Source organism: Mustela nivalis, assembly GCF_964662115.1.
Source record: "Mustela nivalis genome assembly, chromosome: 19".
NCBI classification, from domain to species: domain Eukaryota; kingdom Metazoa; phylum Chordata; class Mammalia; order Carnivora; family Mustelidae; genus Mustela; species Mustela nivalis.
The window spans coordinates 31,153,740-31,167,542 of record NC_139038.1 but is presented as its reverse complement, the minus strand read 5'-3'; the positions used below and the strand labels follow the sequence as shown (position 1 = coordinate 31,167,542).

The following is a 13,803-nucleotide window of genomic DNA, read 5'->3' as shown; positions in this document are numbered from 1 at the left end:
TTGTCTCACTTAAATGAACAAGCAAATGGGCCCATCTGAGAGATGGTAGAGCTGAGGCCAGGCTAGGAAATGAGATCACCGATGTGTTTCAAAATGATAAAAGAAAACAATCAGTTACGACCAAAAAAAAAAAAAAAAAAAAAAATTGGGTTGGGAACTTTTTTTTAAAAGAATCATTTATTTATTAGAGAGAGAGAGCATGAGTGGGAGGGACTGAAGGAGAGAAAGACAGAATCTCAAGCAGACTCCACACTGAGCACGGAGCCCAGATCCGGGCCAGATCTCACGATCCTAAGACCATGAATGGAGAGGAAACCAAGAATCAGATGCCCAAGGGATTGCATTGCTCAGGCGCCCCTGGGCTGGGAAATTCCCGAATAGAATCCTCAAATAGACTGTCTCCCACACAAAGCCTCTCTTTTTTGCATTAGGAAATCTGAGATAGTTATTTGTATACAGTCAGTGCTTACTAGGTCTAGCGCTAAGCCCTTTCAATATTCAATTCGTTCATTCAGTTCAATTCACTCATTCAATTCAATGCATTATCTTTTTTAATCCTCAGGTAAACTTAATGAGGGTGGATAACTTTCCCTGGGAGATTTTTGCTAAGGAGGGAACTGAGGTTTAGTGAGGGTAAGCCCAAGAGGACAGCCGTGTGCATGACCAATAGTAATAATAATAACAACAATAATAATAATAATGGTTCATCTTTCTTGAACGATTGTCATGCTGTAGATAACATGCTAGGTGCTCTGCAGACATTATCTCATTTAATTCTTCCAACGACTCTCTGAGATCAGGCCTGTGATCATCACTCCGTCTAACTAGGCGTTGAGGACGAGGACCATCATCCAACCTTTTCAGGTGCAGGAATGGGGGCTGGGAAGAGTTTGAGCAAGTTGCTCAAGTTCATATAATTAGGAAGCAGTGCTGGGATTTCAACCCCAGCAGACTGGCTCCCAAGCCAACTCTTTAACCTCTACGCCCTGACTGCCTTCTTGCGGTGATAAAACTTCTGAAAAGGACCATCACTGGGGTAAGTTCCCAGAGAGGCAAGTTCGCATCCCGTTTAGAGAATACCAGGCTGGATCAAATGGAAACGTGCAGACTGGGGCTGCTCTGACCCAGGCACATGGCCGGTCCCAGCCAATAGCGGTGGGGTCCCAACAAGCCCGAGCACCCATTTCCAACCAGACATCAGGCACCCCAGCCTACGACACAAATGAGGAAACCTGCCCAAGCAGGAATTAACGGCACCCAACTGCAGAGTTTCCCTCATCCTGTTTTTCACTTCATGTTTTGGATGCTGCAGGCTGCGCGAGCAGAGATCCTAGGCTTTGGCTGAGGCAGCTGGCCTGCCTCCGAGCCCTGCCATGAACCACTTCCAGAGCATCCTGACGCGGGTCCAGATGCTGCTGTCCAGTCGTCGGCCAAGTCAGGTGCAGGCCCTCCTGGACCACATGCTGGAAAAGGAGCTCCTGTCCCGGGAGTACCACTGTGCCCTGCTCCGTGAGCCTGATGGCGAGGCCCTGGCCAGGAAGATCTCCTTGACCCTGCTGGAGAGAGGAGACCCAGACTTGGCCCTCTTGAGGTGGGCGTGGAGTGGGTGGCAGCTCCCGGTGGCCGAGAGGGACCCTGGCTCGGACCATGGTGGTAAGTCAGTTTCCCCTTCGCCCAAGTAGCAGTGATTGACCGTAGGCAGTGCATGGGTGGGTTTTTCCTCCTCTCTGAAAGGAGGCTCCTTATGCTCATCCTTATCCCCAGATGCGAAGGTAGAGCTGGGCAGGAGTCAGGGCCTCTGAGGAGCTGGCGGGAGCAGCAAGTGCTCCGAGGACCCCGTCTGATCCTGGGTATCCTGGAACCCCCACAGTACCCTTCCGCTCTGCGTAAGAAAAGACCATCGCAGAGGCATGCAAACAAACGCCTGCTTGATTTACACTCTGAGTGGCCTCGATGTGTCAGGCACTGTGCTGGGGACCGGCTGGGGGCTACAGATGCACTCCTGTCTGCCAGGGGCTCACGGTCCAGTGGGGAAGACGGCTTCAGGCACTCGGTGGGGTTGAACACGGAGAAACCAGGTGCCAGAAGAGAGGACAAGCCAGGAAGCTGGAGGACAGAGGATACTCTGTGGGCACATGTACGTGCGTCTGTGGTGTGTGCGCCCGTGTGTGCATGTGCACGTGTGTGTGTGTGTACACCTGCACATCAGCAAGAGACAGAAATCGAAAGGGTGAGACAGAAGAGAGAGAAGGAGGGAGACAGAGACCGAGAACAGGAACCCGTTCAGAGAAAAGAGAGGAAGAGTGTCTTACTTTTAGGGCACTGACGACACTTGACGCATCTTCCATCGGAAAAATAAGCCCTCACCAAGGTGCCCCCACCCACGCCCCTGACCCCGCAGACCGTGTAGGTCTTCCTTCCCTGTTGCAGAGGTTCTCGCTCCGTTGCCAACAACATTCTTCCTAAAGAGGCAGGTCTGTTCTGCCTCCTGCTCCACCCAGATCTGGGCTTTCCCGATTTTATGATAGATCGCCGCAGATTTTAGGCATTCACGGGACCCTTATGGTTTCGGAGTTACTCGAAGTGGGAGAAGATCATGATGATTCACGTTGATTGAGTATTGGCCGCGTGCCTGGTCCCAACTAAGCCCTCAGTTCTAACCAAACGAGGGAAACCCAGATGTGCCCCCCACCCAAGGTGACCCCATCACGGGTCCCCAGGTGGGAGATGGTGGAAGCTGGATTTGAACGCAGACAAACTTTATCCCCAACCTGGCTTTGAGGACTGAAAAGCCTTCTGATGGTCTTGATTGGGTTACTGGGGGGTGGGGGGCGGTGTATGCGTTTCTCCTACTCTTCTGCCCAGATGTGGATTTACAAAGGGTTGGTTTTCCTAGTGGTTAAGTTCTCGTCCAGATGGTGTCTGTTGCTTTCTTGGACGTGTCTCTTACTCTCCTCCTTTCCCACCTGAAGGACCTCCCTAATTTCTTCATGGGGGTGCAGGCAGCCTGTGTGGTCTTGACGGGGGTGGAGAAGCCACTCAGGGATGGCAGGGGGGCAGTGGGGGAGGGGAGTCAACTCTGCCCTCCTTCCCTACAAACGGCACGCTCCTTGCTCCTTTATGGGGAGGCTGCCTGACACCTCAACACCCCACCCCCCCGTCTGCTGGTTCCTGTTATTTAACTCAGTTTCCTCCCTAGGGATGTCATATTTTTGTGTCTGAGCCCATGTGACTCTAGAAAGGGAACTGGGCTCAGTGACGTGGTCTACAGCGGAGTGGGAGACAGAGAAGAGCAAGGCGCCCCCTCTCCCTACCCTCTCTTCCTGTCCTCCAGCTCAGCCCCCCCAAACCTGACAGGGCTACAGGGTGTGCCGCTGTGATAGAGGACAGAGGGAGCAGCCTTCTTAGGGGAAGAGGGAGTAGGGGAAGGGCATTGTGTGCTCTGTAAAGAAAGGGCCCCGACTCTGGTTTCAACGGGGGTTCAGAAGAGGAAATCACCCTGTGAAGGTTTTGTAACTCTCTCCACAGCCCTTAGTGATCTTCCCTCTCCACAGCTCTAAACCCTGCACTGGCTCCCCATCACTCAGAGAAGAAGCCAGATCCAGACAAGGCTCATCACAGACGGACTCTCCGTCTCTCATCCCCTACTTCTGCTCATCTCCTCCAGCCACACTGGCAACCCCACTAGCCCTGGGACAGGCCTGGCATGTTCTCTACCACAGGACCTTGGCATGTGCTCTTCCTACTACCTGGAACATTCTTCTCCAGATAGCCTCTTGGCCTTCCTGCTTAGCTCTTGGCTCAGATTTCACCTTCTCAGCAAGGCCTACCCCAAGCATCCCCTTTAGAACTGCGGTCCCCACATGTGGGAAGGCTCAGTCATTTAAGCATCTGCCTTCAGCTCAGGTCTAGTCCCAGGGTCCCGGGATTGAGTCCTGCATTGGGCTCCTTGCTCAGTGGGGAGCCTGCTTCTCCCTCTACCTGTCACTTCCCCTGCTTGTGTTCTCTCTCTCTCTCTGACAAGTAAATAAATAAAATCTTAAAAACATTAAAAAAAAAGAATTGTAGGTCCCCATCCACATTCTGAGCCCACCCCCTAGACTGACGTTTTCACCTCCTATATACTTTACTTTTGTATTATGTTTGTCGTTTGTTGTCTGCTCTCCCACTAGGGAATAAGCTTCATGTGGGCAGGGATCTGTATTTTGATCATATGGTATCCCAGATGCCTAGCACGGTGCCTGGTGCTGGGTAGGTGTGTGATGTCGATTGTTGAATGCTGGATGGTTGCATGGATGGATGGATGGATGGAGGGGGGCGGGGAGGGGTGTCTGGGTGGGTGGATGGCTCAGGTACCACCATTATTTTCACTTTACAGAATGGCAAGCTGAGGCACAGAGAGGTTAAGAGATGGCCTGCGAAGGGGACTATTGGGTGTCCCGAGGCCAGAGCTACTGCTGCACTTTCTGCTTGGCTGCTTCTTCTAAACAACCCAAGGGATACCGTAAATCTAGCCAAAACAGGTTAATTATCTTCAAACTGAAACTAGGCCTGAAACTTCAAACTGATTCAGAAGTCACCTTTGACTACCATGGTGCCTTGGTGTGATTGTGCAGAAAGCCTACGTCTGGGGCTGCGACCCTGGAGGTCCGACTCTGCTACCTGAGGCATCATGGGTGCATCCAACCCCAGGCAAGCTCGGGGGATGGGGGAAGGCCTGAGAGGCCAGATCTTTGTCCTGACACAACCCGGAAGCTTCCCTGGGGAATCAGAGCAAAAACACTCAGGGCACTCTTTGGTGACAGTGGGTGGCAGTGCATGTCAGGCAGTCTGGGGACAGAGAAGAGGCAGTGATGTTGACAGTGATGGAGAAGGACCAGGCTGGACACTGGAGAGCTCTGGGTGAGAGGCCACGCTCTGCTTCTTACAAACCATGTGACCTCGGCCCTGTGACGGGACCACTCTGACCCTCTGTTTCTTCATCTTGTGCATAGGTGTGGTGATGTAAAGCCCTCAGTGCTAGAGTGAGGGTTAAATTAAGTGAGATGGTAGCTGGAAACTATCTAAGGCAGTGCTTGGCCTTGGATAGAGGTCACAGCAGGGAGAATTGGACAAGGAAGAATAAACCAGAGGTTTGAGATGCAGAGAAAACAATTGTGTCTACAGTCTCACTGGGGGGCCGCACAGAATATCTTGACAACTACTCCATGCAAAACACAATGCTGAGGGCTTGGGTGCTGTGTATATCTGAGAAGCGCCTCAATGGACCCCCACCATTGGGCTAGTACATGGTCTCTGCCCTCAGACTGCCTGAGTGCCAGTCATAGCTCCCTAATTCCAAGGACTGTGGCTATGAGCTCCTTCTGGAACATCTCTGGGCCTCAGTTTTCCACATCTGTAAAATGGCGGCAACAATGGTACCCAGTGACTATTATCTAATGTAGGGTGCTTGCATTTCCAGCAAGGAGAGAATGGATTCTGACTCATCGATGTCAGGGCTGGTGTTTGGGCAGCTACAGCCCCAACGTGAACAGCCGGCTTGGGTCTAATGGAGAGTTTGCCCGGTGGTGCCTTTGGGCATGGGTTCTCAGAAGCCTTAGGAATCTCCCCACCTCCCAGTCCCTGGGATGTTTTATTTTATTGTTTGCTTTGGCTCTTTCTCATTATTTGGCCACTTTAGGTTTTCGAGATGTGTTACATTTGGCCACAAGGACTCTGTTGTAGGAACCATAGAACAAAGTCTCCCTGTAGGATGTTGCCTGATTTATTGGAAAGGAAGGGACGTGCCTCACACTGCCAAACATTTCCTCTGGCTTCTTTCCTCATTTGGCACTTAGCCCCGGAGCCTGGAACTCAGACAGGAGAGGCTCTGTGCCTTCCCACCTGCCTCTTTCTCTTCCCAAGACCTGTTCCTGCTCCGATCTGGAGGGATCCTACTCTGCCTCCTGGAAGGAGACATGCTGGAGGGAACAACTGTCATCCATTCACCTTGGATGACTTCCCCGCCAGCCAGACCACTTCATCGTCACCCCCAGGAGCCGCAGAAGGAAAAGCACTTGCACCCGGAAGTTGGCACTTCCCCATGGGTTTTCCCAGGCTGACCAGTGTGTCCTGTTCCATTCTCTGCTTGGCTCCAAGCCGGGCACCTGACCCAACCAGAGCCGGTTTCTGTTCTCTGTTGTTACCTTAAGCAGCTTACCAGTGTCCTTCCTTAGGATCCATTCCTCTCTCTAGGTACCTGCCCAGCCACTTAGCTGCCTGCCTTCAAACTTACCTGATCTACTTATCCACCTACCAATATCTACTTTTCAACCCATCATCTTTTTTTTTTTAATATTTTATTTATTTATTTGACAGACAGGGATCATAAGTAGGCAGAGAGGCAGGCAGGCAGAGAGGAGGAAGCAGGCTCTCTGAGGAGCAGAGAGCCAGATGTGGGGCTTGATCCCAGGATCCTGGGATCATGACCCGAGCTGAAGGCAGAGGCTTTAACCCACTGAACCACCCAGGCTCCCCTCAACCCATCATCTTGTATGTTTTCCACTTGCACACATTTACCAATCAATCTATCTAACTAATTATAGTTTTATGTATCAATTTATCTACCTGCCTCCCTACCAACTCATTTGCTCCTGTCTTCGCTGACTTCTAGGTCTGCGCTCTCACGCACCTTCCTATGGGCCTCATTTGGATACATACCAGTTTTATTGTATCTAGTCACCTACATCTCTACTCACCTCTTTCCCTTCCTTCCTTACACTTCTTCCCTCCTCCTTAATCATTGTCTAAGCCCCCACTAGGGATCATGATGGTCACCCAAAAGCATAAGAAAAGGTAGTTACAACCTAGGGAAGAGGGGACTCTTCACCATTGGGAACCTGAGCCTGCCTTGATCGTGCTAATCCAAACTTCGGTTCTTTCATTCAAAAAATCTTGGAGTGGTGTGACTTTTAAGGAAGAAAAGAAATCACTGGGTCCCAGACAGTAGCAACCTCATGATCTAATCCGAGGCAGCACAGTCTCTACTTCTGAAATGGGAAGTTCACCCATGCATTGCCAAGTACAAAGCAACAAGTTTTCTAAAAATGAGTAAAGCCCAAGATTGATGTTATGTGGAAGGGTGCTGAAAGCAAGAACTCAGGCCTTGACCTTGAATGATGGCTAAAATAGAGCCCGACGGGGAGAAGGCAGGAGCTCAGCCTTGCACGAGCAGAGGTACCCACGTAGGGCGAGCTGGTCTATTTGGGGACACCACAGCTGGGGATGATAAGCTTACTCAGAAGAGAAGTTTCCCCCATGTCCTTCCCTTGGGACTTCACAGAGGACCCCGCCTGGCAACTTGTTCAATGCTTCTCCTGGTAACCAGTGATCTTTGTCCTGCTGGATCCTGACTGCAGGCAAAGAAATTTACATGCTCAGGGCCGGGCTGGCTTGAGGAGCCACAGAGAGAGCTCCCTAATCAGGAGGGAATTGATTATATTCAAAGCAGCCCTGGCTTGCTTGTGAGAATGATCACCGTCTCAGAGGGAGTTTCAAAGAGGACCACTAGCGGGAGGAAGGCAAATCCTGCGCTCAGCTCAGCCCCTCTGTCTGCTGCTTGCCCTGCCCATGCAGGAGGCTTGGCATTCTAGTTCTGCTATAATGCTAGCCTGCCCAGTCTTCATCTCTTTGTTTCCACTGCCCCTGCTGAAATTCAGACCCCATCAGCTCCTGGCTGGGCACCCCAATGGCTCCTCCTCGGTTTCTCTATGGGGTGGGGGGTGGGGTCCTCCTTGTGCTTATCCACAGCTTCTCGCATCTGCCAAACATGCAGCCTTGTACATGTCAGCACCCAGACCTGCTGGACACATGCATGGTCAGGTTTGGGTCTTGAGTATGGGTCTGGGGGATGGCAGCAGGTTGGGGGTCAGTGAGGATGTGGAAAGACCAGGTGGCAAAGATGAGGTCAGACCTAGTGCACCCAGGCAGGTGCACCCAGTCGGAGTCACTCTCATTGCCAACTCTGTCCTGCCATGAACCCAATTCAGAACTATCTTGGTCGTGGCCGTCAGAACTGGCTTCCTCCGAGGACAGGAAGGGCCTCTCATAAGGGGCTTGAGACGAGTGAGTGGGCAGGTGCCTCTCCCTTGGCACCAGGTCGTGGGAAGATGAGATTTCTTGAGATTTCTAATATTTGTCCTATCTTGTTGTATTAGCCTCCCAAGGCAAGACTGTGTTTCAAATTGACTATCAGCATTTCCCACGTGTCTGCCTATTTCCTCCCTGGGCCTTCTAAAAGCAGGGACTGTTTCAAAATAACCACATTACAAAGATAGGCACCATTATCTTTTTTTCATAGGTGGGGAAACTGAGGTTCACACAAGGGAAGTGAGGGGTCCAAGGTCATGCACCTGCTGGTAAGAGCAGGGGCTCGATGCCAGCTCTTCAGATTCCCAACCCAGTGCTCTTTCAGTAAAAATACAGGCAGGAGGACCTCGTCACTGCTTCCCAAACCTCATTCACTTCCAGACCAGCTCACGACTTCTGTACTATTATTTACTCGACAGGTGTTTTTTCAAAACACTCACTTTTTTTTTTTTTAATTCAACTTTATTTTCCCAGGACGTTTATGCCCATCTTAAGTGAAAGGTATGCCACCCACTGAAGTGCACTGTGAAACGGGAAGGCAGGGCAGTGTTTACACAAGACAAGTCAAATACTGTTGTCTGGCTGAAGGCTTGTAGCTAGGGATGGCTTTCTGGGAAACAGGGATGTACCCTGCATTCCAAGAGGTGTTAAAGACCTATTAGCTTGACAAACACTTTCCCCCAGATGCCATCAGAAGCATGGGTAGAGACCTGCAGAGGCACTAACTTTCCCCCTGTGGGTCACCCCAAACCATCTAGCTGTAAGTAGACCGCATCTGGGATAACATTGTTTTATGTGGCATTCACATTCTGGTCCAATGTCTTGGAATAAAAATCACGAATGGACCACACGTAATCACTGGGGCAATTCCTGGCAGTTTGGTGTGGGGATGGTGGAGGAAAACAGAATCTTGAAAACCTGCTGGACCCCAGCTGGGGGTGCCCAGCTTGTTTTGAGGTATCTGAGGGGCTCAGATCCTGGCCCTGTAGTGCAGAAGATGGCAGGAATTGGCAGTTGGTACCAGTGAGGCTCCACTGGGGTCACCATGATTTCAGAATGTCATTTTGTCAAAGGTCCCTCTAGAAGAGACAACTCTCAATCTTCTGCGGTTACCCCATTTGGTCCACAACAAGGAACTGAAATTATAAGAGGCAAGGGGAGGGCTTAAGGGAGCGTGGGCAAATTAGAGAGTTTTAGACAGAGAAATGCAACGGCTTGATGCCACTTCACAGAGGGGGGAGTTTTCTGTTGGTCCCTTGCTTGCTTCCTTTGCACGCTGGCTTAGTCTTGGTGGGCTCCTGACTGTACAGGTGGATAAGCTGGAGATGAAGCTCTCTGCTCCTGAACTAGGCATTCAGAGGCATCGTTGGACAGGCTGAGGGCCCCAGGGGGAGCTGCCAGTCTCCTGAAGCCACTGCCCCACAGGGTCTCCCACACCATGCGTTGCTTGGCTCCACGCCCTGCGGGGTCCTACCTGCCAGAGCCCCAAGGTAAAAGGGGGGGTGAAGGAAGTCGGGGTCTGAGAAGGCTTCTTGATTTAGGGTAAGGTCTCCGCTGGCCCCACCATCTCTGAACTGGGGGGTTGGGGCAGAGAGAGGGGTCCTTGTCCTGTTGGGGCTGTTGGGAAAAGTGAGGTGGTTGATTATTTCTTTCTACTCGAGGGACATTCAGATTGGCGCAGGTGCCCCGCACGTGAGAGCACTTTATCAGCGCTGAAGGGTTCTAGAGGGCCAACTTGCAGGAGGCGTGTCGTTCGCGCTCAGGGCTGATGGCTCAGCTCAGCCAACCACAGGTCCTCTCTCTACCAGGTAAACACAGAGGGGTGCCCTTGAAGGACAGGATCCCTGCCAGCCCTCACCCCATTCCCCGGGAGAAGCAGGAAAATCAAAGCCGGAGTCCTGGGTGTAGCTGCTGAGCCCCAGCCGGCTGGACAGATGCTCGCCTCTCCCCAGTTTCTTTTTTTTTTTTTTTTTAAAGATTTTATTTATTTGTCAGAGAGAGAGTGAGTGAGAGCGAGCACAGGCAGACAGAGTGGAAGGAAGAGTCAGAGGGAGAAGCAGGCTCCCTGCGGAGCAAGGAGCCCGATGTGGGACTCGATCCCAGGACACTGGGATCATGACCTGAGCCGAAGGCAGCTGCTTAACCAACTGAGCCACCCAGGCGTCCCTCCCCAGTTTCTGAATTCTGTTTGGGGGGAGAAGTGGGGGGCAAAAAGACGGATGGCCCCAGCTCTGAAGTCAGCGCGGCGGGTTTGAATCCTAGTTGCTTGCTGGCTGAGTGGGATGTGATGCAGCCCAACTGTCTTTGAGGCTCTCTTCCTGGGCTGTTAAAAACTCTATGACAAGGTAATGGTGAGGAAGCGAAGTCCAGCACACTGCTGGGCACACTGTAGGAACCAAATGTCATCACAGAAGCCCAGCATTGCTGGTGTCGATGTGTTGTGCGTTTTGGAGGGATGAGACTCCTGTCCTCAGACACCGGTAAGATGTCTTCCTCTGGACCCACGCGTTGACGGCGTGTCTGCCAGCTCTGCTGGATAGAGCTTGTGAGGAGTTTTGATGGGGAAGGAGAGGTCAGGAGTGACCTCGAGCCACCCCTTCGATTCCAGACAGGAACTCCAAGCCTGGGAAGGGAAGTGCTCTCCCCACAGTCTCATGGTGGGTGGCGCTGAGGTCCAGGACCTCCAGAAGAGGAAAAGGCAGGAGGAATGGAGTCCCAGGGATGTGGTGATGGGGAGGCTGGCTTGTCAAGGCTGAATTTCCAGCCCACAAAGGTCCCAGGGGCATTTTCTCTTGCCTCTGGAGGGCATTTGGCTTCCCAGGAGGGTATGGCTCATTGAGCAAATCTCTGGGTCCGTGTTGCCTGTAAGGGTGGTTTGCCACTTTCATAGCTGGGCTGAGCTAGAGACACATGGAGGCCACCCCAAAGCCAGCGTGAACAGCCCACAAGTCAGTGCTTGCAATTGGCTTACCCCCCAGGCATGCTACCTCCCCAGAAGCAGGGGACTGGCCATTTCCAGGAGCTGATGGACGCTCTGGGAGTGCCCATGAGTGTTGGGACAGTGAGCTGGGTGCTTGGGAGAAAGCACGCGGTGGGTGCAGCAAGCCTGCTTACTCCCCAGCTTGGCCCAAATCCCAGCGCTGAGAGAAAGTGAAAGAGAAAAGGACGCCTGTAGGGGGGTGAGATGGGGTGGCTGGCCAACAGACCCGGCCCAGTTTCGCCTCAGCCCTAGAGCCGGCAGGAAGCACTGGGAGCACGCGGGACTCCGGGGAGCCGGGAGCGGCGGTAGGTAACCAGGGCTCCCCACCCTGCACCCCAGAAAGTCGGCGGGGCAATCGAGCTCAGAGGCTGGCAGCTGCTTTCTTGGAAAGCTGGAAGGGAAAGGGCGCGTGCGGAGTGCAGACCCGGGAAAGTCCGCGTTTGCAGCATCCCCAGCCTGAAACACAGGGACCAGGCGGCGCGGAGTCGGACAGCAGCGCAGGGTCGCCAGGCCCAGAGCGCGCGGCAAGGGGAGGCGGGCGGGAGGCTGACGTCTGCTGGCACTTCTGGGGCGCGGGAGGAGCATGCGGAGCGGAGCCCAGCGCGGGAGCCAAACCCGGGACTCACACAGTCTCCGCGCCTCCTAGAGTCTGGAGAGCCGCTGTGGGGTGCGCCGTAGAGAGCGACACACAGGTTCCTCTATGGGGACCCTGGGCTCTGGCCGCCCTTCTCTGAGCCTCAGTTTTCCAGTTGGATCATAGCACCGCTCTGACCCAGCAGTGCAGGTTTCTGGCCCTCGGGTGGGGGATGCCTTGCAGAAAAGCTTATGCCCCCCCGCCCCGCCACATTTCGTGGGCAATCTGGGGAAATCCTCAGGTCTCTCCCCCTGGGGGGCTAACCTGGAAAAGGACAAAGACCTTGATTTGGGTTCTCAGAATTGCAATTCGTGGAGCACAGGAAAGCATCTTGCTTGGGTGGGGAAAGCCGGGGGTTTTTATGAGAAAGGAGAGGGTGATGACATGATTTAGATGAAGAGCAGAGAAGAAAAAGCCTGCTAACGTCGTGGTCACTGGTTGAGCCCCTTCTGCTGATTATCTTATTGTTTTGTTGGTGCTATCGAATGAAACTGACCTTTGGAGGTATGAACTCTCCTGTCCCCATCTGGTCTGAATGCTAGTTGTTCTGTTGACTTTTTATGAGCAGCTGCTTGTAAAACAATTGTAAAAGCAATCACCAGTTCAAGAGTTAATTAGTTAGAAAGGAAAATGGAACTTTAAAACGAGTCTCTTATGGGTTTTTTTTTTTTTTTTAATATACAATTCCAAGCCTCTCTTCGATCATCTGGGGTGGGGGTGGGGCACAGCTTTCTGGGATGGCTTTGACAGGGCTGATATCTCCACCTCCCTTTGGGGTCCCGAGCCCTGTCTTCTAAAGAGAGAAACCAAGGAACCCCAGAAATAGGTGTGTGGGAGGGGAGGTCTCTGGGGACGCAGAATGCCAGAATTGGAGCTGCCATGCCTAGCTCCGCCTTAAAGCCCACAGCTCTCTGCGAGTCCCACGTCCTCCCCCCATCCAAGGTGTAACAGAGCAGAAGATAGACGCCCAGCTGTCCCCAGCATCCCATTTACAATTGCAGCCAGGCTTTCCTAACTTTGGCAAGGTGACCTCCATCCATGAAACCCCCCTCCACACCAACCCAGAAAAGAAACACTCCCAGCCAATCAGAAGGTTAAGGAAATTGGTGCTTCTTTGCTTTAGGGCCTGGTGGAGCTGAGACGGGGAGGGAGAGAGACCTCAGAAAATCACCTTCCGAACCCCAGGCTGCCTTAGGTAAGGACCTGGTTTCCAAAATCCCAGGATGTACAGAGGCAGGGGGTCCCAGGCTTCCGGCACAAGGGAGTCACCTGTTTGGCATGTGGGCTCCTGGTCCCGTCCCCTGGGCCCTGCCTGGGCTACACCATTTATCTGGTGATTCCTATGCCAGAGGCTCAGAGATTATAAACATGCAGTGAAAGGCATTTATGTGGTCCAAACCCTGTTCTCTCACCATGTTATAAAACCTCCGGGGACTTCCCCAGGAGATTTGGTAACCAAGGTCACATAGTCAAGCTGTTGGTAGGATCAAGATTTGAGTCCAAGTCTGTGGAGTGCCCAGTCCAGGGCCTGGACAGAGGCGTGAGCCTCCTATGCAGGGCAGGTCCTGCGTAGGCAGAGTCATCTGGATACAGTCCCTGTCTGATGGCAGGGACCTGGTCCTACCTCTTGAGACCTCAATCCCTGGTCCCTTGTGAAGAGTAGTCAGGAAATTAGCAAAGGGACTCAACAGCATGGCCCGGAGTCAATCCCAGGCAATCAGAGAAGTGGCCTGAGGAAGAGAGGGAAGCTTCTGGACTTGGCTTTCAGACTCGCCATCAGTCACCCCGGATAAATGACTTCCGTCTCCGAGGTGCATCTATAAAATGGCTAAAACAAGGGCACCATCTTGGAAGCCCTTGGGCAAAGTCACCAAAAATACACCTGTCACAGGAGTAAGCATTATAGCTCCTGGAGGGATTGTATGGAAAGATCTGGAGCGAAGTTGTGCCCGGAAGGGAGGCTTCTAGACTTTGACACAAACCTGATGGGTGGTCCCCAGACAGTTCTCAAAGAGGTGTTAATTGACCCTGGGTCTCCTGGAGAGGAATAGATCCCTTGCTT

General features: G+C 52.6%; 1 protein-coding gene across 9 annotated transcripts in view; it reads left to right on the top strand.

The window, feature by feature from the left end:
- Positions 1-1,174: 1,174 nt before the first annotated feature.
- CIITA (class II major histocompatibility complex transactivator) overlaps positions 1,175-13,803 on the top strand; it is a 45,665-nt gene continuing 33,036 nt past the window's right edge. The window contains exons 1-3 of one of the 9 annotated variants that reach the window (XM_082714125.1): positions 9,296-10,078; positions 10,302-10,607; positions 11,249-11,412. In XM_082714125.1, coding sequence (XP_082570251.1) covers positions 10,561-10,607; positions 11,249-11,412 — 211 coding nt within the window. In that variant the 5' untranslated portion in view covers positions 9,296-10,078; positions 10,302-10,560. Of the gene's footprint in view, positions 1,654-9,295; positions 10,079-10,301; positions 10,608-11,248; positions 11,413-12,864; positions 12,937-13,803 lie in introns of those variants that run through there. The other 8 variants (XM_082714123.1, XR_014306362.1, XM_082714126.1 and 5 more) reach the window with 8 other exon arrangements.